We start from the raw sequence: 22688 nt of genomic DNA on the forward strand, positions 1-22688 counted from the left end.
TTAGCACAAGTCTAAAGTCTTTTAAGACAAGTCTCAAGTCTTTTAGCACAAGTCCTTAAGCACAAGTCTCAAGTCTTTTAGCACAAGTCTTTTAGCGCAAGTCTTTTAGCGCAAGTCTCAAGTCTTTTAGCACAAGTCTAAAGTCTTTTCGCACAAGTCTAAAGTCTTTTAGCACACGTCTCAAGTCTTTTAGCACAAGTCTTTTAGCGCAAGTTTCAAGTCTTTTAGCACAAGTCTTTTAGCACAAGTCTAAAGTCTTTTCGCACAAGTCTCAAGTCTTTTCGCGCAAGTCTCAAGTCTTTTCGCACAAGTCTCAAGTCTTTTCGCACAAGTCTCAAGTCTTTTCGCACAAGTCTCAAGTCTTTTCGCGCAAGTCTCAAGTCTTTTCGCACAAGTCTCAAGTCTTTTCGCACAAGTCTCAAGTCTTTTCGCGCAAGTCTCAAGTCTTTTCGCGCAAGTCTCAAGTCTTTTCGCACAAGTCTCAAGTCTTTTCGCACAAGTCTCAAGTCTTTTCGCGCAAGTCTCAAGTCTTTTCGCGCAAGTCTCAAGTCTTTTCGCGCAAGTCTTTTAGCACAAGTCTCAAGTCTTTTAGCACAAGTCTTTTAGAGCAAGTCTAAAGTATTTTCGCACAAGTCTCAAGTCTTTTAGCACAAGTCTAAAGTCTTTTAGCACAAGTCTTTTAGCACAAGTCTCAAGTCTTTTAGCATAAGTCTTTTAGAGCAAGTCTAAAGTATTTTCGCACAAGTCTTTTCGCACAAGTCTCAAGTCTTTTAGCACAAGTCTTTTAGCACAAGTCTTTTAGCACAAGTCTTTTAGCACAAGTCTTTAAGCACAAGTCTCAAGTCTTTTAGCACAAGTCTTTTCGCACAAGTCTCAAGTCTTTTCGCGCAAGTCTAAAGTCTTTTAGCACAAGTCTTTAAGCACAAGTCTCAAGTCTTTTAGCACAAGTCTTTAAGCACAAGTCTCAAGTCTTGTAGCACAAATCTTTTAGCAAAAGTCTAAAGTCTTTTAGCATAAGTCTTGTAGCACAAGTCTAAAGTCTTTTAGCACAAGTCTTTTAGCACAAGTCTCAAGTCTTTTAGCACAAGTCTTTTAGCACAAGTCTTTTAGCACAAGTCTTTAAGCACAAGTCTCAAGTCTTTTAGCACAAGTCTTTTCGCACAAGTCTCAAGTCTTTTCGCGCAAGTCTCAAGTCTTTTCGCGCAAGTCTCAAGTCTTTTAGCGCAAGTCTCAAGTCTTTTAGCGCAAGTCTCAAGTCTTTTCGCACAAGTCTAAAGTCTTTTAGTACAATTCTTTTAGCACAAGTCTCAAGTCTTTTAGCACAATTCTTTTAGCACAAGTCTCAAGTCTTTTAGCACAAGTCTTTTAGCACAAGTCTAAAGTCTTTTAGCACAAGTCTTTTAGCACAAGTCTCAAGTCTTTTAGCATAAGTCTTTTAAAGCAAGTCTAAAGTATTTTCGCACAAGTCTTTTAGCACAAGTCTAAAGTCTTTTAGCACAAGTCTCAAGTCTTTTCGCACAAGTCTCAAGTCTTTTCGCACAAGTCTTTTAGCACAAGTCTCAAGTCTTTTAGCATAAGTCTTTTAGAGCAAGTCTAAAGTATTTTCGCACAAGTCTTTTCGCACAAGTCTCAAGTCTTTTCGCGCAAGTCTCAAGTCTTTTTGCACAAGTCTCAAGTCTTTTCGCGCAAGTCTCAAGTCTTTTCGTGCAAGTCTCAAGTCTTTTCGCGCAAGTCTCAAGTCTTTTCGTGCAAATCTCAAGTCTTTTAGCGCAAGTCTCAAGTCTTTTCGCGCAAGTCTCAAGTCTTTTCGCGCAAGTCTCAAGTCTTTTAGCATAAGTCTTTTAGAGCAAGTCTAAAGTATTTTCGCACAAGTCTTTTCGCACAAGTCTCAAGTCTTTTCGCACAAGTCTCAAGTCTTTTCGCACAAGTCTCAAGTCTTTTCGCACAAGTCTTTTAGCACAAGTCTCAAGTCTTTTAGCATAAGTCTTTTAGAGCAAGTCTAAAGTCTTTTCGCACAAGTCTTTTCGCACAAGTCTCAAGTCTTTTCGCGCAAGTCTCAAGTCTTTTAGCGCAAGTCTCAAGTCTTTTAGCATAAGTCTTTTAGAGCAAGTCTAAAGTATTTTCGCACAAGTATTTTCGCACAAGTCTCAAGTCTTTTCGCACAAGTCTCAAGTCTTTTCGTGCAAGTCTCAAGTCTTTTCGCGCAAGTCTCAAGTCTTTTCGCACAAGTCTCAAGTCTTTTAGCGCAAGTCTCAAGTCTTTTCGCACAAGTCTAAAGTCTTTTAGTACAAGTCTTTTAGCACAAGCTCAAGTCTTTTAGCACAAGTCTAAAGTCTTTTAGCACAAGTCTTTTAGCACAAGTCTCAAGTCTTTTAGCATAAGTCTTTTAGAGCAAGTCTAAAGTATTTTCGCACAAGTCTTTTCGCACAAGTCTAAAGTCTTTTCGCACAAGTCTAAAGTCTTTTAGCACAAGTCTTTAAGCACAAGTCTCAAGTCTTTTAGCACAAGTCTTTAAGCACAAGTCTCAAGTCTTGTAGCACAAATCTTTTAGCAAAAGTCTAAAGTCTTTTAGCATAAGTCTTGTAGCACAAGTCTAAAGTCTTTTAGCACAAGTCTTTTAGCACAAGTCTCAAGTCTTTTAGCACAAGTCTTTTAGCACAAGTCTTTTAGCACAAGTCTTTTAGCACAAGTCTCAAGTCTTTAAGCACAAGTCTCAAGTCTTTTAGCACAAGTCTTTTCGCACAAGTCTCAAGTCTTTTCGCGCAAGTCTCAAGTCTTTTAGCGCAAGTCTCAAGTCTTTTCGCACAAGTCTAAAGTCTTTTAGTGCAATTCTTTTAGCACAAGTCTCAAGTCTTTTAGCACAATTCTTTTAGCACAAGTCTCAAGTCTTTTCGCGCAAGTCTCAAGTCTTTTCGCGCAAGTCTCAAGTCTTTTCGCACAAGTCTCAAGTCTTTTCGCGCAAGTCTCAAGTCTTTTCGCGCAAGTCTCAAGTCTTTTCGCGCAAGTCTCAAGTCTTTTCGCGCAAGTCTCAAGTCTTTTCGCACAAGTCTTTTAGCACAAGTCTCAAGTCTTTTAGCACAAGTCTTTTAGAGCAAGTCTAAAGTATTTTCGCACAAGTCTCAAGTCTTTTAGCACAAGTCTAAAGTCTTTTAGCACAAGTCTTTTAGCACAAGTCTCAAGTCTTTTAGCATAAGTCTTTTAGAGCAAGTCTAAAGTATTTTCGCACAAGTCTTTTCGCACAAGTCTAAAGTCTTTTAGCACAAGTCTTTAAGCACAAGTCTCAAGTCTTTTAGCACAAGTCTTTAAGCACAAGTCTCAAGTCTTTTAGCACAAGTCTTTAAGCACAAGTCTCAAGTCTTGTAGCACAAATCTTTTAGCAAAAGTCTAAAGTCTTTTAGCATAAGTCTTGTAGCACAAGTCTAAAGTCTTTTAGCACAAGTCTTTTAGCACAAGTCTCAAGTCTTTTAGCACAAGTCTTTTAGCACAAGTCTTTTAGCACAAGTCTTTTAGCACAAGTCTCAAGTCTTTAAGCACAAGTCTCAAGTCTTTTAGCACAAGTCTTTTCGCACAAGTCTCAAGTCTTTTCGCGCAAGTCTCAAGTCTTTTAGCGCAAGTCTCAAGTCTTTTCGCACAAGTCTAAAGTCTTTTAGTGCAATTCTTTTAGCACAAGTCTCAAGTCTTTTAGCACAATTCTTTTAGCACAAGTCTCAAGTCTTTTCGCGCAAGTCTCAAGTCTTTTCGCGCAAGTCTCAAGTCTTTTCGCACAAGTCTCAAGTCTTTTCGCGCAAGTCTCAAGTCTTTTCGCGCAAGTCTCAAGTCTTTTCGCGCAAGTCTCAAGTCTTTTCGCGCAAGTCTCAAGTCTTTTCGCACAAGTCTTTTAGCACAAGTCTCAAGTCTTTTAGCACAAGTCTTTTAGAGCAAGTCTAAAGTATTTTCGCACAAGTCTCAAGTCTTTTAGCACAAGTCTAAAGTCTTTTAGCACAAGTCTTTTAGCACAAGTCTCAAGTCTTTTAGCATAAGTCTTTTAGAGCAAGTCTAAAGTATTTTCGCACAAGTCTTTTCGCACAAGTCTAAAGTCTTTTAGCACAAGTCTTTAAGCACAAGTCTCAAGTCTTTTAGCACAAGTCTTTAAGCACAAGTCTCAAGTCTTTTAGCACAAGTCTTTTAGCACAAGTCTCAAGTCTTTTAGCATGTCTTTTAGAGCAAGTCTAAAGTATTTTCGCACAAGTCTTTTCGCACAAGTCTAAAGTCTTTTAGCACAAGTCTTTAAGCACAAGTCTCAAGTCTTTTAGCACAAGTCTTTTAGCACAAGTCTCAAGTCTTTTAGCACAAGTCTTTTAGAGCAAGTCTAAAGTATTTTCGCACAAGTCTCAAGTCTTTTAGCACAAGTCTAAAGTCTTTTAGCACAAGTCTTTTAGCACAAGTCTCAAGTCTTTTAGCATAAGTCTTTTAGAGCAAGTCTAAAGTATTTTCGCACAAGTCTCAAGTCTTTTAGCACAAGTCTAAAGTCTTTTAGCACAAGTCTTTAAGCACAAGTCTCAAGTCTTTTAGCACAAATCTTTTAGCAAAAGTCTAAAGTCTTTTAGCATAAGTCTTGTAGCACAAGTCTAAAGTCTTTTAGCACAAGTCTTTTAGCACAAGTCTCAAGTCTTTTAGCATAAGTCTTTTAGAGCAAGTCTAAAGTATTTTCGCACAAGTCTTTTCGCACAAGTCTAAAGTCTTTTAGCACAAGTCTTTAAGCACAAGTCTCAAGTCTTGTAGCACAAATCTTTTAGCAAAAGTCTAAAGTCTTTTAGCATAAGTCTTGTAGCACAAGTCTAAAGTCTTTTAGCACAAGTCTTTTAGCACAAGTCTCAAGTCTTTTAGCACAAGTCTTTTAGCACAAGTCTTTTAGCACAAGTCTCAAGTCTTTAAGCACAAGTCTCAAGTCTTTTAGCACAAGTCTAAAGTCTTTTAGCAGAAGTCTTGTAGCACAAGTCTCAAGTCTTTTAACATAAGTCTTTTAGAGCAAGTCTAAAGTATTTTCGCACAAGTCTTTTCACACAAGTCTAAAGTCTTTTAGCACAAGTCTTTAAGCACAAGTCTCAAGTCTTGTAGCACAAGTCTTTTAGCACAAGTCTCAAGTCTTTAAGCACAAGTCTCAAGTCTTTTAGCACAAGTCTAAAGTCTTTTAGAACAAGTCTTGTAGCACAAATCTTTTAGCAAAAGTCTAAAGTCTTTTAGCACAAGTCTTGTAGCACAAGTCTCAAGTCTTTTAGCACAAGTCTTTTAGCACAAGTCTTTTAGCACAAGTCTAAAGTCTTTTAGCACAAGTCTTTTAGCACAAGTCTCAAGTCTTTTAGCATAAGTCTTTTAGAGCAAGTCTAAAGTATTTTCGCACAAGTCTTTTCGCACAAGTCTAAAGTCTTTTAGCACAAGTCTTTAAGCACAAGTCTTTAAGCACAAGTCTCAAGTCTTGTAGCACAAATCTTTTAGCAAAAGTCTAAAGTCTTTTAGCATAAGTCTTGTAGCACAAGTCTAAAGTCTTTTAGCACAAGTCTTTTAGCACAAGTCTCAAGTCTTTTAGCACAAGTCTTTTAGCACAAGTCTTTTAGCACAAGTCTCAAGTCTTTAAGCACAAGTCTCAAGTCTTTTAGCACAAGTCTAAAGTCTTTTAGAACAAGTCTTGTAGCACAAATCTTTTAGCACAAGTCTTTTAGCACAAGTCTCAAGTCTTTTAGCACAAGTCTTTTCGCACAAGTCTAAAGTCTTTTAGCACAAGTCTTTAAGCACAAGTCTCAAGTCTTTAAGCACAAGTCTCAAGTCTTTTAGCACAAGTCTAAAGTCTTTTAGAACAAGTCTTGTAGCACAAATCTTTTAGCACAAGTCTTTTAGAGCAAGTCTAAAGTATTTTCGCACAAGTCTTTTCGCACAAGTCTAAAGTCTTTTAGCACAAGTCTTTAAGCACAAGTCTCAAGTCTTTTAGCACAAGTCTTTAAGCACAAGTCTCAAGTCTTTTAGCACAAGTCTTTAAGCACAAGTCTCAAGTCTTGTAGCACAAATCTTTTAGCAAAAGTCTAAAGTCTTTTAGCATAAGTCTTGTAGCACAAGTCTAAAGTCTTTTAGCACAAGTCTTTTAGCACAAGTCTCAAGTCTTTTAGCATAAGTCTTTTAGAGCAAGTCTAAAGTATTTTCGCACAAGTCTTTTCGCACAAGTCTAAAGTCTTTTAGCACAAGTCTTTAAGCACAAGTCTCAAGTCTTGTAGCACAAATCTTTTAGCAAAAGTCTAAAGTCTTTTAGCATAAGTCTTGTAGCACAAGTCTAAAGTCTTTTAGCACAAGTCTTTTAGCACAAGTCTCAAGTCTTTTAGCACAAGTCTTTTAGCACAAGTCTTTTAGCACAAGTCTCAAGTCTTTTAGCACAAGTCTAAAGTCTTTTAGAACAAGTCTTGTAGCACAAATCTTTTAGCACAAGTCTAAAGTCTTTTAGCACAAGTCTTTTAGCACAAATCTCAAGTCTTTTAGCATAAGTCTTTTAGAGCAAGTCTAAAGTATTTTCGCACAAGTCTTTTCGCACAAGTCTAAAGTCTTTTAGCACAAGTCTTTAAGCACAAGTCTCAAGTCTTTTAGCACAAGTCTTTAAGCACAAGTCTCAAGTCTTGTAGCACAAATCTTTTAGCAAAAGTCTAAAGTCTTTTAGCATAAGTCTTGTAGCACAAGTCTAAAGTCTTTTAGCACAAGTCTTTTAGCACAAGTCTCAAGTCTTTTAGCATAAGTCTTTTAGAGCAAGTCTAAAGTATTTTCGCACAAGTCTAAAGTCTTTTAGCACAAGTCTTTAAGCACAAGTCTCAAGTCTTGTAGCACAAATCTTTTAGCAAAAGTCTAAAGTCTTTTAGCATAAGTCTTGTAGCACAAGTCTAAAGTCTTTTAGCACAAGTCTTTTAGCACAAGTCTCAAGTCTTTTAGCACAAGTCTTTTAGCACAAGTCTTTTTGCACAAGTCTCAAGTCTTTAAGCACAAGTCTCAAGTCTTTTAGCACAAGTCTAAAGTCTGTTAGCACAAGTCTTTTAGCACAAGTCTTTTAGCACAAGTCTCAAGTCTTTAAGCACAAGTCTCAAGTCTTTTAGCACAAGTCTAAAGTCTTTTAGAACAAGTCTTGTAGCACAAATCTTTTAGCACAAGTCTTTTAGCACAAATCTTTTAGAACAAGTCTTGTAGCACAAATCTTTTAGCACAAGTCTTGTAGCACAAATCTTTTAGAACAAGTCTTGTAGCACAAATCTTTTAGCAAAAGTCTAAAGTCTTTTAGCACAAGTCTTGTAGCACAAGTCTCAAGTCTTTTAGCACAAGTCTTTTAGCACAAGTCTTTTAGCACAAGTCTAAAGTCTTTTAGCACAAGTCTTTTAGCACAAGTCTCAAGTCTTTTAGCATAAGTCTTTTAGAGCAAGTCTAAAGTATTTTCGCACAAGTCTTTTCGCACAAGTCTAAAGTCTTTTAGCACAAGTCTTTAAGCACAAGTCTCAAGTCTTGTAGCACAAATCTTTTAGCAAAAGTCTAAAGTCTTTTAGCATAAGTCTTGTAGCACAAGTCTAAAGTCTTTTAGCACAAGTCTTTTAGCACAAGTCTCAAGTCTTTTAGCACAAGTCTTTTAGCACAAGTCTCAAGTCTTTAAGCACAAGTCTCAAGTCTTTTAGCACAAGTCTAAAGTCTTTTAGAACAAGTCTTGTAGCACAAATCTTTTAGCAAAAGTCTAAAGTCTTTTAGCACAAGTCTTGTAGCACAAGTCTCAAGTCTTTTAGCACAAGTCTTTTAGGACAAGTCTTTTATCACAAGTCTAAAGTATTTTAGCACAAGTCTCAAGTCTTTGAGCACAAGTCTTTTAGCACAAGTCTAAAGTCTTTTAGCACAAGTCTTTTAGCACAAATCTTTTAGCAAAAGTCTAAAGTCTTTTAGCACAAGTCTTGTAGCACAAGTCTCAAGTCTTTTAGCACAAGTCTTTTAGGACAAGTCTTTTATCACAAGTCTAAAGTATTTTAGCACAAGTCTCAAGTCTTTGAGCACAAGTCTTTTAGCACAAGTCTAAAGTCTTTTAGCACAAGTCTTTTAGCACAAATCTTTTAGCAAAAGTCTCAAGTCTTTGAGCACAAGTCTTTTAGCACAAGTCTAAAGTCTTTTATCACAAGTCTTTTAGCACAAGTCTCAAGTCTTTTAGCACAAGTCTCTTAGCACAAGTCTTTTAGCACAAGTCTCAAGTCTTTTAGCACAAGCAGGCCTCGAAATTAACGGTGTCCCGATCGCCACTGGCCACTAAAATTTAGGCCGGGACAACTAAAAAATCACTTTGGGACACTTTTGGGACAGTAGAAAAATAATCAACATCAGAATGTCAGCCCTTCATACGTTTGTCAGGTGCGCTACCCAGCTTTCGGCTCCCAAAAAGCCCCCCCTGATCTGTGCTCTGCAATTACAGCGCACATGGGAGCCAGAGACGCGCTGATTCGTGACCCCGCCCATCGCCTTTGACCTGTATTCAGCACTATTACAGCGCGTGTGCGAATCACTTTCCCGCCAGTTTGCCGACATTCTATCCATGTAAACAACATTCACAGCTTCCAGCCAATCAAGGCATCCACCAAATATGGCAAACTGCAACTGTTTAATGTTCGGATATTTCCAGAATACGTTCGGTAAAACTCCCTAGCACGAATCATCCCAAATCACGCTTTCCGGACGATCTTCGTAAAGAATCGTGAGCTCGGTGATGTTCGGGAGATCAGCTGACAATGCCAAATATGGTAAACCAGCAAAGCTTGGGAATGTGCGGTGTAGTTCGAGCTACCTTGTGAGTTTTGGTAAACTTCGCCAAGTTTCCTGCGAAATGACGAGTGGAATTGCCGAAAACAGAAATATCAGTATGTTGTGATGTTGGGTCATGGCGCAGAGGACAATTCTCACGTTTTTCTTACAGGGACCACTTGCTGTATCCTATGTAACAAGTGGAAAGTCTAGGCCAGAGTTTCTAGACTAGTGTTTCTTTACAAATGTTTACCAAAGACAAGTTGAAGTATTGTATTAATAGTACTGCAGAGTCCACATAGATTACAGGGACCACTTGCTGTATCCTATGTAACAAGTGGAAGGTGGGAAGAAAGAAAATGTATTTTTTTTATTTAAACAATTTGTCTTTGGTAAACATTTGTATTTTGTATTAATAGTACTGCAGAGTCCACATATACCCCTTTTCCACCAAAGCAGGTCCAGGGCTGGTTCGGGGCCAGTGCTTAGTTTGGAACCGGGTTTTCTGTTTCCACTGACAAAGAACTGGCTCTGGGGCCAGAAAAACCGGTTCCAGGCTAGCACCAACTCTCTGCTGGGCCAGAGGAAAGAACCGCTTATGTCAGCGGGAGGGCGGAGTTGTTAAGACCAACAACAATAGCAAGACCGCGAAAGGTCGCCATTTTTAAGTGACAAGAAGCAGCAGCTGTGCAAACGCGAAGTCATCCATTATTGTTGTTGTTGCTGCTTCTTCTACCCCTTTTCCACCAAATCAGTTCCAGGTCTGGTTTGGGGCCAGTGCCGGTGCTGGTTCACAACTCGTTCACTTGCGAGCCAGCTGAGAACCAGTTTGCTTTTCCATAGCTCGGGGTGCTAAGGGGAGCCATGTAAGTTACGTCACTGTATACATCAGTTACGTCGCTGTATACGTCAGTTACATCGCTGCGTTTGCATAAACCTTGGCGCGAACATAGAAGCAACATTAACATGGAGAAAAAGAAGCAGCAACAACAACAGTAATGGATGACTTCGTGTTTGTACAGCTGCTGCTTCTCGTCGCTTAAAAGTGGTGATCTTTCGCGGTCTTGCTATTGTTGTTGGTCTTAACAACTCCGCTCCCGCCACTGACGTAAGCGGTTCTTTCCTCTGGCCCAGCAGAGAGTTGGTCCTAGCCTGGAACCGGTTTTTCTGGCCCCAGAGCCAGTTCTTTGTCAGTGGAAACAGAAAACCCGGTTCCAAACTAAGCACTGGCCCCGAACCAGCCCTGGAACTGCTTTGGTGGAAAAGGGGCATTCTTCTCCATGTTGTTGTTGCTTCGATGTTCGCGCCAAGGTTTATGCAAATGCAGCGACGTAATGACGTGGCTCTCCTTAGCACCCCAAGCTATGGAAAAGCAAACTGGTTCTCAGCTGGCTCACAAGTTGAACGAGTTGTGAACCAGCCCTGGAACTGATTTGGTGGAAAAGGGGTAATAGATTACAGGGACCACTTGCTGTTTCCTATGTAACAAGTGGAAAGTCTAGGCCAGAGTTTCTAGACTAGTGTAATGTATGTTTCTTTACAAATGTTTACCTAAGACAAGTAGTAAACTCAGCATATATCCTATGAAACAAGTGGGAAGAAAGTTTGAAAAGAAAGTATGTTTTGGTTTGTCTTTGGTAAATTTGTAGACACAAGTCTAATAATAAACCGGACAAGACAAGTTTGAATTTGAGTTGATTTTGAGTTTATTTCAATTGACAATTAGCTTACACAGCAATACTGTACTCTGACTCAGCTTTATTGTTGTTGTAATACATACTTCCTGAAAACCAGGTTGGGACAGTCCATCCTCACTTTGGGACAGTTGGAATTTATTTTTGGGACAGTTCTGGGACAATAGGGAAAAAAGTTAATTTCGAGGCCTGACAAGTCTTTTAGCACAAGTCTTTTAGCACAAGTCTAAAGTCTTTTAGCACAAGTCTTTTAGCACAAGTCTCAAGTCTTTTAACAAAAGTCTCAAGTATTTTAGCAAAAGTCGATTAGATTAGATTAGATTAGATTAGATTAGATTAGATTAGATTAGACTCAACTTTATTGTCATTGCACATGTCACAGGTAGAAGGCAACGAAATGCAGATTGCATCTAACCAGAAGTGCATAGCAGTAAATAACATGAGTGTAATATACAAATATAAATGTACAGGAATTACAGGGTATGGAATGGTATAATGATATGATAGATATTTACAATATGTACAAAATGTGCAATATGAATGAACTATAGTGCAATGGTATGATATATAGATATTTACAGTATATACAAAACAGTATATTTGAATAAACAGTAGTGCAAATAGTGATTGATAGTGCAGTGAAGTCAGTTCAAGTCAATTCAGCTTGTTGGAGGGGGGTTGGTGAGTGTAGGTGTGTGGAGCGGGGACCGTGGGGGTGCGGAGTTCAGTAGTGAGACAGCTGAAGGAAAAAAATGTTCCTGAACCTGGTGGTTTTGGTCCGAAGGCTCCTGTAGCACCTTCCAGAGGGCAGGAGAGTGAACAGTTTGTGTGCTGGATGGCAGGAGTCTTTGTTGATGTTTATGGCTCTCCTGAGACATCGCTTCCTGTAGACGTTCTCAATAGCAGGAAGTGAGGCTCCCACAACACGCTGGGCGATCTTCACCACCCTCTGCAGTGCCTTCCGGTCCGAGACAGAGCAGTTCCCATACCAGACTGTAATACAGTTGGTTAGGATGCTCTTGATGGTACAGCAGTAGAAGTTCACCAGGATGTCTGAAGAGAGGTGTTTTTTCTTCAGAGTCCTCAAGAAAAAGAGACGCTGGTGAGCCTTCTTGACCAAGTTGGAGCAGTTGGTTGTCCAGGTGAGGTCCTGCGAAATGTGGATCCCCAGGAATTTGAAGCTGGTCACACGCTCCACTGCTGCACCATTGATGTGGATGGGTGTGTGTGTGTGTGTGTGTGTGTGTGTGTGTGTGTGTCAGCATTCCTTCTGAAGTCCATGATGAGCTCCTTGGTCTTATTGGTGTTGAGCAGCAGGTTGTTCTCGCTGCACCACACAGCTAGGCAATCCACCTCCTCCCTGTACTGACTCATCGTTGTCCTTGATGAGGCCTATCACTGTGGTGTCACCCGCAAACTTGATGATGGTGTTAGTGTAATGTACAGGTCTGCAGTCATGAGTAAAAAGGGAGTAGAGGAACGGGCTCATCACACTGCCTTGTGGTACGCCGGTGTTTAGGATGAGGGTGGAGGAGCAGTAATGGTCTAAACGAACATGTTGGGGCCTGTTGGTTGGAAAATCCAACAACCAGTTGCAGATGGGAGCACTGATGCCCAGATCTGTGAGTTTGGTGATGAGCTTAGAGGGGATGACAGTGTTAAATGCTGAACTGAAGTCTATGAACAGCATTCTGGCGTATGTGTTGCCATTGTCCAGGTGCGAGAGGACAGAGTGCAGTGCTATGGAGACTGCATCTTCTGTGCTCCTGTTCTTGCGGTAGGCAAATTGGTGGGGGTCCAGGGTGGGGGGAAGACAGGATTTTAGATGTGCTAGGACCAACTGCTCTAAACACTTTGTAATGATGGGGGTGAGTGCTACTGGACGGAAGTCGTTGAGACATGCTGGAGTGGAGTGTTTTGGTACTGGCACAATGGAGGTGGTCTTGAAGCAGGTCGGAACAACAGCATGGGTCCAAGTCTTTTAGCACAAGTCTAACGTCTCTTTTGTTTATGGGATCGTTTCCAAAAAAATGAAATTAATGTCTTCCAACTTCTTAAATCGTGTGCATTTTTAGTGGCACCTGCAGTTTAATTGATTATCAAGGTTTTTCCCCCCCCCCAAGTTTAATTATTTCACTTTCTTGTCTTTAGAAGTCACAGCAGTTATCTAAAATGTAAATAGCTGAATAAAATAATTGAAATAGTTGTACAGTTTTCCTTTCTTTTGACCTTTTTTCTTTCGTAAAAAAAAAATTAAAATGAACAAACGAAAAGCTCTCTTTAAACTAATCATCTTGTAAATTTTGCTTGACTTTTCATTCTTTCTCAAATTAGCAATTTGTAAATAATAAATATGATATAATTTAAGCTGAGCACTTTCAATAAAGACAAAACAAACCTGGAAGTTGGCTGTAGCGGTGTACTGGGTCAGAGGACGTGCTGTGTTAAATAATTTGGAGGGAGGACTGGTGACGAACAGACGGGCTCCATCAAACATGGCGGAGTGGGGAAATACAATCGCTCGTTTTCGATCGGGATCTCAGCAACTTTCATAAAAAAATCCATCTTTAAACATGATCAGTAAGTGTTCATAATAAAGATTGTGTTCTTGGATCTTGTGCTAAAGAACTTAGTGTTGTGCTAAAAGACTTTTGTGCTAAATAGCTGTAAACCATGCATACACATTAAGAATGCTAAAAACGCCAAGTTGTTTAACTGTGCGTGATTTTATTTTATTTTTTTATCTAAAGGTGTGAACCCATCCTCCATGCTCCAACGGTTGAGTGATGGTATGCAGGTTGGGGAAGGGATAGACATGACATACCCCCCATGTGATTACATCCCCTACCATGTGGAGCATCTCGATGAGGACCGAGATGGAGACAGGTACCCAATCAGGAATCTCCCTCTGCTCTCTTCCATGCATTCTCAGTCTGCACTGTATTTAAACACAGTCCTCCACTATACTGTAGGAGACTTTACAGCCAGTTTTACACTGCGCAGTTTTAGTAGTTGTTATCAGATTATTACTTGTCGCACTGTATGGAATGATTTCCCATAAATCTTGGCCAAATTCGATAACAGGCTGTGCATCTGTGTGTAACATTTAAGTTATTCCACAAAATCGAGTCGTACGGTACGTGAGCTGATAGCCGATGAGGCGCTGAGTTGGCTATCAGCCGTGTATGACTAGATTGAGTGGAATAACTGATTTATTCTATCCACATTCACTGGATTTTGAGAAACGGAGCATTTTTAGTTTTATTTTTTTGCAAATTTGATAACTTTTTAGACAAAACATCTGACAAAACCATTTCCAATTAGAATGTAAACTGGCAAAATGACAGTAGAAATTTGTGAAAAATGCAATAATAATTCTTGAAAAATATATTTTTTTTAATAAAGATATGTTCTTACCATGAAATACTTTAATTCCATATTTTGTTGCTTTTTTTTTGTATTTCTGGGGTTTTGTTTTCAAGAAGAGTTTTTATTCTGTCCTCGGTTGGTTCAGTAACACGCTCCGCCATTTTCTTCTTGCCAACTTAAAGGTGCATTACCGCCACCGACTGGGCTGGAGTGTAGAACAGGAGATATTGGGGGTAAAGTCAAAGTCACGCTCATGCCAGAATCTGGTCTTCCCAGGCAGTCTCCTGTCCCAGTACTAACCAGCTCTTTAAGGCGTATGGGTGTGGCGCCGATCTCCGTTTCCATAGCCCCCGGCCTCTCGCCAATACAGCTCAGGTTACAGTGGGGGGCGTGTCCTCTGGTAACCATGAGAGTTTAACTATTGCAGCGTGCCTTGCCAGACGGTAGTAGGTACCATATTTTTATGATGGTCTTTGGTATGACCCAACCGTGAGTAGAACTCGTGATCTCCCAGTTGAGAGGTGGACACGCTAACCACTAGGTCAACTCGCGGTCAGATATTGAGGGGGTGATGATTATATTCTTTTAGCCGTTTCTGTTTCTGATATGAGCTGATATCCTAGTAGTAGAGTAGCCAATCAGAGTGCTCAATTGCTCATATCCAGTGAATGTGGATAGAATAAGTCAGATTATCCGATGAAGATCCTCGAACGATAGATCTGTGATTAAATAAGCCTTCTGTAATACTAGCAAAGTTACGCCGAGAGAAACCAAATGTTAAAAATCATGAAAAGGATTTTGAAGCCATTCGTAGAAGCTTTAATTTATTCTGTTTCTTTCTAAGTCTCTTTTGTCGTGATAGAACTGCGATGAAACGTTCTCGTAAAGAGACGTTCTCTCTGTCACAATGCTGTTGTTTTAAATCTCGTGTTGCTATTATGTTTCGCCTTTGCGACTCGAACTTCCAGAACTTTGATCGCACTAAGCGCATCTCATTATGCTTTCCAAGGCCACAGATCGCAACTCATGATCAAAGGATTCTTTCACAGTGTGTGATTTTTGTCTGTGGCAGCAAATCAGGCTGAAAATCAGACCGTGCAAAATACAACTGACCAAGTGACTTGAATAAATCGGTTCTAATTCTGCCGGATGTAACGGAGAGGAATAATTAGGTTTTTTTTCCTTTTAGATTTGTGGATGGTGGCACACCTAAGCTGAGCAGAAGGTATTTCTTTTCTGCATGCCCTTTTCTGTGTCAACAGTTAATCTTTCACTTCTTTCATGCACTGTACTGTACTGTACCTGTCAGACGCTTGGAGTTAGTGTTTTGATGAACACTCCTGTTGTTCATTTTCATCATCTATCATTCTCTGTTTATCTCTCAGGCTCGAGGAGACCCTGAGTGAGGACGATGGCGTTTACTCGGACATGGATCCACCGAACTGGCAGCAGCTTGTTAAGATGGAGGTTCTAGCTGAGCTGACACCCCAGGAGATCAAGCGACAGGAGGTTATTAATGGTAGGGCTGGTAATATTACATGAACATAACAACACTGATTGATTTAAGGAACATTTTGAAACATAACTGAGGACTCACTGGATTTGTAACAGTGGTCTCAAAGTTTACGGGAATAAAAGGGTACGAGGCAGAGAATAGGAGGGTACAATTAAAAAGGCTGAAGCCCTTCACCGTGAACCATAGGCGAGAAAACTGGAGTTATCCGAGACACTGTTTCAAGGCATTTGGGGAGAAATTTCCAATTTATTGTAAACAGCAAAATAGAGTCTGAAGTGATTGGTAATCAATACTAAAAATTTGAATAGAACTACCAGATAGTAATGAATCAAAAAGAAATTTGACAATACAAAACTATATATATTTTTGATGTTTACAAAATCAAGTTATTGTAACTGCGACTTGATTTTGTAAACATCAAAAATATATAAAGTTTTGTGTCGTCAAATTTCTTTTTGATTCATTGTTCAATTTCTGAACTATCGGAGTATTGATAGAATCCTAAAGCTTCTATAATGGTGTCTGCAGTGATATCAGGTACTGAACTTGATTGAGGTTTTTTTACATGTTCGATCTTCCCCTTATCCTTCTTTTCTTTGAAAGGAACCGCTCTGTTGCCTTTTGCACAAGTCTGTTCACTTCAGATCAATTCAAATTTGGTCCAAGTTTTTTATTTTTATATATATAAAGCATGTGATATATCCCCTTTATATTAAAGGAGAACTGAAGTCATTTTTAAACTTGCTTTATTTCTTAAGTGTTATTCAGTTACATTTTCGGTTTTAGTAACCTTATATCGTGACTCGTATCGGCAACTAATTGCAATTAAATATTATACTTATCGGTTTATTCGGTTTTTAGCCGTGTTGAATTTAGTTTGTTTGGTCCACGGCAGGCGTCGCTTATCCGCGCGATCTTCACGAGACTTGTGCGAGACTTCAAAACATCAAGTGTCAGCCAGGTGTCAGTGCCACCATTTTGAAAACTCTTTTCCAAACGAAGTATTGCACAAAAACGAGTTTAAACGACGATTACTGCCTACTTTTTTTCAAACTTTCCTGATTGCTATCAAAACAAACAAAACTTCCGGCTTGATTACGTCAGCATTCGAAAGAGGGCGCGCGCGTCTTTTGACGACGTTGGCAGATGTTGGTCACTTTGATTTCCGCTGTACGTTTTACTTCCGTCCTACGATGTCTCGCACAGGTCTCAACGAATCTCGTTTACGGCCATGGCTTTGACATATGGACTGATATATTACAGAGCATATTTCAAACACTCATAACTTGCTATAGCAGCGACAAAATAGCGATCAAAAATGCATTCCGATATTTAATAAAATGAGAAATAGAATTTTGATAATAAAAAATTGCCTTCAGTTCCCCCTTTAAGGAGGTTCAATTCAAAAGATTTTTCAGATATTTTGGAAAAAAATGTATGAATTAATTTATCACAGTATTTTCATTTGGCACTGCACTATGTAAGTTATAATAAGTGAATCTATATTCATCTGACAGCGAGTGACAGTTCTTGCAACAGCAACTGTACAAAAACAAATACGTATAAACACGTGTATGTGTATATATTTATAATTTTGATGATCACCGTTAACATTAACTGCATGACAGATGTCAAATCTCAATATTTGACTCCCCTACAAGGATACATTGCATTCCGTCGCAAGTCAAAATGCAAACAATGTCAATGCCCCAAGCATGCCGAGTGGGCGGGATTGACCCAAAACAAGCCGTATACAACAATAGGATAGCGATCGATATGTATTTATAATTTAATATTTCACCGACCAGCATTTATACATGGACCCGTACACAGACGCATTTCACTCGTTAATCATAGCGACGGCTAAAATTACAGACTTGCCCATGTGGTTTGAGGCCTTTTTGAAAACCAGGCATCTAACGTACCGCTCCGCTTCTTCGTCGCCATTTCTAGCCATGTGTTAGCGCGGCTCAATCACAGCACGCGAAACATTGTCAACACCTTGTCAGCCAATCAGATTACATCTGAGTTACAGCACACGGCAGCATAATGCCTATTTCCTCTGGACGTCTTAGTATTTGGCCATTAGTTAGTTGACTAAAACTTAGTTTCACATCACACGCTGCTCAGTTTTGTACAGATATGCAAGCAAAAATATTTTTTGTTGCTCAGTGAGAAATAAACGGCAGCAAATCCTACTACAGACGGCGATTTGCCGGCGCCAACCACCTACTTTTGAGACCTCTGTTGTACTGTAGTACTGTACACATGAGGACCACAAAAGTGCCTTCTCGGAGGAGAAAGTAATAATGTCCACGTTGTTTCACTGTCTCAGAGCTGTTCTACACAGAGCGTGCACACGTGCGCATGCTGAAAGTCCTGGACAACGTCTTCTACCAAAAGTTGACCCGTGACAACATATTACCACCTACCGACATCAAAACCATCTTCAGCAACCTGGAGGAGATCATCCAGCTGCATGGTACCAAACACACCGGCTATGAGTACACTCGTACATACATACATACAGTGCTGAGCGTAAATGAGTGCACCCCCTTTGAAAAGTAACATTTTAAACAATATCTCAGTGAACACAAACAATTTCCAAAATGTTGAAAAGACAAAGTTTAATATAACATCTGTTTAACTTATAACGTGAAAGTAAGGTTAATAATATAAACTTAGATTACACATTTTTCAGTTTTACTCAAATTAGGGTGGTGCAAAAATGAGTACACCCCACAACAAAAACTACTACATCTAGTACTTTGCATGGCCGCCATGATTTTTAATGACAGCACCAAGTCTTCTAGGCATGGAATGAACATGTTGGCGACATTTTGCAACATCAATCTTTTTCCATTCTTCAACAATGACCTCTTTTAGTGACTGGATGCTGGATGGAGAGTGATGCTCAACTTGTCTCTTCAGAATTCCCCATAGGTGTTCGATTGGGTTCAGATCAGGAGACATACTTGGCCACTGAATCACTTTCACCCTGTTCTTCTTCAGAAATCCAACAGTGGCCTTAGATGTGTGTTTAGTCATGTTGGAAAAGTGCATGATGACCAAGGGCACGGAGTGATGGTAGCATCTTCTCTTTCAGTATAGAGCAATACATCTATGAATTCATGATGCCATCAATGAAATGCAGCTCCCCGACACCAGCAGCACTCATGCAGCCCCACATAAGGACACTGCCACCACCATGTTTCACTGTAGGCACCAGGCATTTCTCTTTGTATTCCTCACCTTTGCGACGCCATACAGTTTTGAAGCCATCAGTTCCAAAAACATTTATCTTGGTCTCATCACTCCAGAGTATAGAGTCCCAGTAGTCTTCATCTTTGTCAGCATGGGCCCTGGTAAACTCTAGGCGGGCTTTTTTGTGCCTGGGCTTTAGGAGAGGCTTCTTTCGTGGATGGCATCCATGCATGCCATTCCTCTGCAGTGTACGCCGTATTGTGTCACGGGAAATAGTCACCCCAGTTTGGCTTTCTACTTCTTTAGATAACTGCAGTGAACTTGCATGCCGATTTTCTTCAACCCTTCTCATCAGAAGACGCTCCTGTCGAGGTGTTAACTTCCGTGGACGACCTGGACGTCTCTGTGAGATGGTTGCAGTTCCATCTTTCTTAAATTTTTATACCACTTTTGCGACAGTATTCTGACTGATAAGTACAGCTTTGCTGATCTTCTTGTAGCCTTCACCTTTGTGGTGGAAAGAAATTATTTTCTTTGGGGAATTCTGAAGAGACAAGTTGAGCATCACTCTCCATCCAGCATCCAGTCACTAAAAGAGGTCATTGTTGAAGAATGGAAAAAGATTGATGTTGCAAAATGTCGCCAACTTGTTCATTCCATGCCTAGAAGACTTGGTGCTGTCATTAAAAATCATGGAGGCCATACAAAGTACTAGATGTAGTAGTTTTTGTTGTGGGGTGTACTCATTTTTGCACCACCCTAATTTGAGTAAAACTGAAAAAATGTGTAATCTAAGTTATATTATTAACCTTATTTTCACATTATAAGTTAAACAGATGTTATATTAAACTTTGTCTTGTCAACATTTTGGAAATTGTTTGTGTTCATTGAGATATTGTTTAAAATGTTGCTTTTCAAAGGGGGTGCACTCATTTACGCTGAGCGCTGTACATACATAGATACACCCACCATACCTGTTCTGATTGTTTTCTCCATGCAATTTTCTACACTTTACTCCAGTGACGATTTCAGAGCAGATGGCAGCCATACGCAAGAGGAACGAAACATCAGTGGTTGACCAAATTGGAGACGATTTGCTGTCTTGGGTAAGGGTAAGATTTTAACAAGGAGTAGAAAGTATTGTGACAAGGCTTCACTGCTGTTCTGTTAAACCCTGCTTGAATTTATTATCCAGTTTAGCAGGGAAGAGGAGGAAAAGATGAAACATGCAGTAGGCACCTTCTGCAGCAACCAGCCCTTTGCTCTGGAGCTCATCAAGAGCCGGCAAAAGAAAGACCAGCGCTTCCTCACCTTCATGCATGTAAGGGCAGTGCTTCAGCAATCCTGGTTCAGTTACTGGTTGACCATGGTTTTGGTTTTACACACACACGTTTGTCTCACTATCCTTGTGAGGACCTTCAATTGAGAATTATTACTGCAGGTAATTAATGCTGTGCCTGCACCCCAACCTAACCCTCACCTTAACCTCAGTAATGAAAAGGAAACTTTTTGGCTCTTTTTTTTTTTTTTAATTTCTGTTTCAAAAAAAAACAACAGCGGCAATTTCCTTGTCGGGACCATCCAAATGTTCCCACAAGGTTGAAATTGTCAGATTTTACCATCCTTGTGGGAACATTTGGTCCTCTGTAGTATTTACAAATAAACAAACAAACAAATGAACACACGCACGTCTTTAGAATTTACACAGAATGGTGTCAAAAACAAAAATAGGTCCCGTATGAGTCCATGTGGCTACTGCTTATAAATAAAATAGTTTTCTGATCCCATGTCCATACAGTAAATCTAGCATATATATTTACTCTATGAGGCAGTAGCCACAAAAATGAAGTACAATCCAAAAATGAATAATTTAAAAATCACAGAAATAAAATATACCAAGTGTCTGTACTTTATTATTCTACTCTTACCTCTTATGGTTTTCAAAACTGAAACCTCTGAACCGAGGCTGACATACACACGCTGTCGCCATGACCCAAATTCTTATTTCCTGGAAATGGCCTGGCGGTAGAGCTCAGTGGTCTCTTTTTGACAACTTCTTGTAATAACTCTGAAGTGCGTCACATCTACATCACACATGGGACCACTGGCCAAAGAAGGCGAGGAAAGGGGGACAACCTGGAGTATATTTTAAAATAGGAACGCACTTTCCCTTGGTAATAAACATAAACATATCTGAAAGCGATTTCTTTAGTCCATTTATTTCCATTGGTGAACCGAATTGTATACACTCACCGGCCATTTTAATCAGAACACGTGTATGCGCATGTGCAGTGTGTTATTGTTCCACTCATTCTTACATTCTTACAACACGATGACATCGTGGCTATAGCCTCTATATGAGGCAGTAGACACAAAAACTGAGTGAAAAAGTTCTATTGGAGGAAATGCATGTAGAGGAGACAAATCAGAGGTGAATGGCCGGACTGGTTCGAGCTGGCAGGAAGCCTACAGTAGCTCAAATAATCACTCTTTACAACCATAACAAGCAGAAAAGCATCTCCGAGAGCACAGCATGTCAAACCATGAGGCAAACGGGTTACAACAGCAGAACACCACACTGGAGTCCAGTCCTGCCAGCGAAGAGGATGATAACTGAATGACAAAAGGATGTTATATGTGCAACAAGGAAACAAAATTTTTCCATTTCTGAGACAAAGTTTGAAAACAATAATCGACTTTAATAGAAAAGGACAAACATTTACAACCCCGATTCCAAAAAAGTTGGGACAAAGTACAAATTGTAAATAAAAATGGAATGCAATGATGTGGACGTTTCAAAATTCCATATTTTATTCAGAATAGAACATGGATGACATATCAAATGTTTAAACTGAGAAAATGTATCATTTAAAGAGAAAAATTAGGTGATTTTAAATTTCATGACAACAACACATCTCAAAAAAGTTGGGACAAGGCCATGTTTACCACTGTGAGACATCCCCTTTTCTCTTTACAACAGTCTGTAAACGTCTGGGGACTGAGGAGACAAGTTGCTCAAGTTTAGGGACAGGAATGTTAACCCATTCTTGTCTAATGTAGGATTCTAGTTGCTCAACTGTCTTAGGTCTTTTTTGTCGTATCTTCCATTTTATGATGCGCCAAATGTTTTCTATGAGTGAAAGATCTGGACTGCAGGCTGGCCAGTTCAGTACCCGGACCCTTCTTCTACGCAGCCATAATGCTGGAATTGATGCAGTATGTGGTTTGGCATTGTCATGTTGGAAAATGCAAGGTCTTCCCTGAAAGAGACGTCATCTGGATGGGAGCATATGTTGCTCTAGAACCTGGATTTACCTTTCAGCATTGATGGTGTCTTTCTAGATGTGTAAGCTGCCCATGCCACACGCACTAATGCAACCCCATACCATCAAAGATGCAGGCTTCTGAACTGAGCGCTGATAAGAACTCGGGTCGTCCTTCTCCTCTTTAGTCCGAATGACACGGCGTCCCTGATTTCCATAAAGAACTTCAAATTTTGATTCATCTGACCACAGAACAGTTTTCCACTTTGCCACAGTCCATTTTAAATGAGCCTTGGCCCAGAGAAGACGTCTGCGCTTCTGGATCATGTTTAGATACGGCTTCTTCTTTGAACTATAGAGTTTTAGCTGGCAACGGCGGATGGCACGGTGAATTGTGTTCACAGATAATGTTCTCTGGAAATATTCCTGAGCCCATTTTGTGATTTCCAATACAGAAGCATGCCTGTATGTGATGCAGTGCCGTCTAAGGGCCCGAAGATCATGGGCACCCAGTATGGTTTTCCGGCCTTTCTCTGAATCTTTTGATGATATTATGCACTGTAGATGATGATATGTTCAAAGTCTTTGCAATTTTACACTGTCGAACTCCTTTCTGATATTGCTCCACTATTTGTCGGCGCAGAATTAGGGGGATTGGTGATCCTCTTCCCATTTTTATTTCTGAGAGCCGCTGCCACTCCAAGATGCTCTTTTTATACCCAGTCATGTTAATGACCTATTGCCAATTGACCTAATGAGTTGCAATTTGGTCCTCCAGCTGTTCCTTTTTTGTACCTTTAACTTTTCCAGCCTCTTATTGCCCCTGTCCCAACTTTTTTGAGATGTGTTGCTGTCATGAAATTTATA

General features: G+C 39.8%; 1 protein-coding gene across 3 annotated transcripts in view; it reads left to right on the plus strand.

The window, feature by feature from the left end:
• The window catches only part of arhgef12a (Rho guanine nucleotide exchange factor (GEF) 12a), a 219257-nt gene that overhangs the window by 162670 nt on the left and 33899 nt on the right, over window positions 1–22688 (plus strand). For all 3 annotated transcript variants that reach the window (XM_060943849.1, XM_060943848.1, XM_060943847.1), the window contains 6 exons: window positions 13220–13355; window positions 15028–15063; window positions 15224–15357; window positions 17690–17836; window positions 19579–19664; window positions 19754–19879. In XM_060943849.1, the coding sequence (XP_060799832.1) occupies window positions 13220–13355; window positions 15028–15063; window positions 15224–15357; window positions 17690–17836; window positions 19579–19664; window positions 19754–19879 (665 nt within the window). The remainder of the gene's footprint in view (window positions 1–13219; window positions 13356–15027; window positions 15064–15223; window positions 15358–17689; window positions 17837–19578; window positions 19665–19753; window positions 19880–22688) is intronic.

The sequence above is a fragment of the Neoarius graeffei genome, chromosome 17 (assembly GCF_027579695.1).
Source record: "Neoarius graeffei isolate fNeoGra1 chromosome 17, fNeoGra1.pri, whole genome shotgun sequence".
Classification (NCBI taxonomy): Eukaryota; Metazoa; Chordata; class Actinopteri; order Siluriformes; family Ariidae; genus Neoarius; species Neoarius graeffei.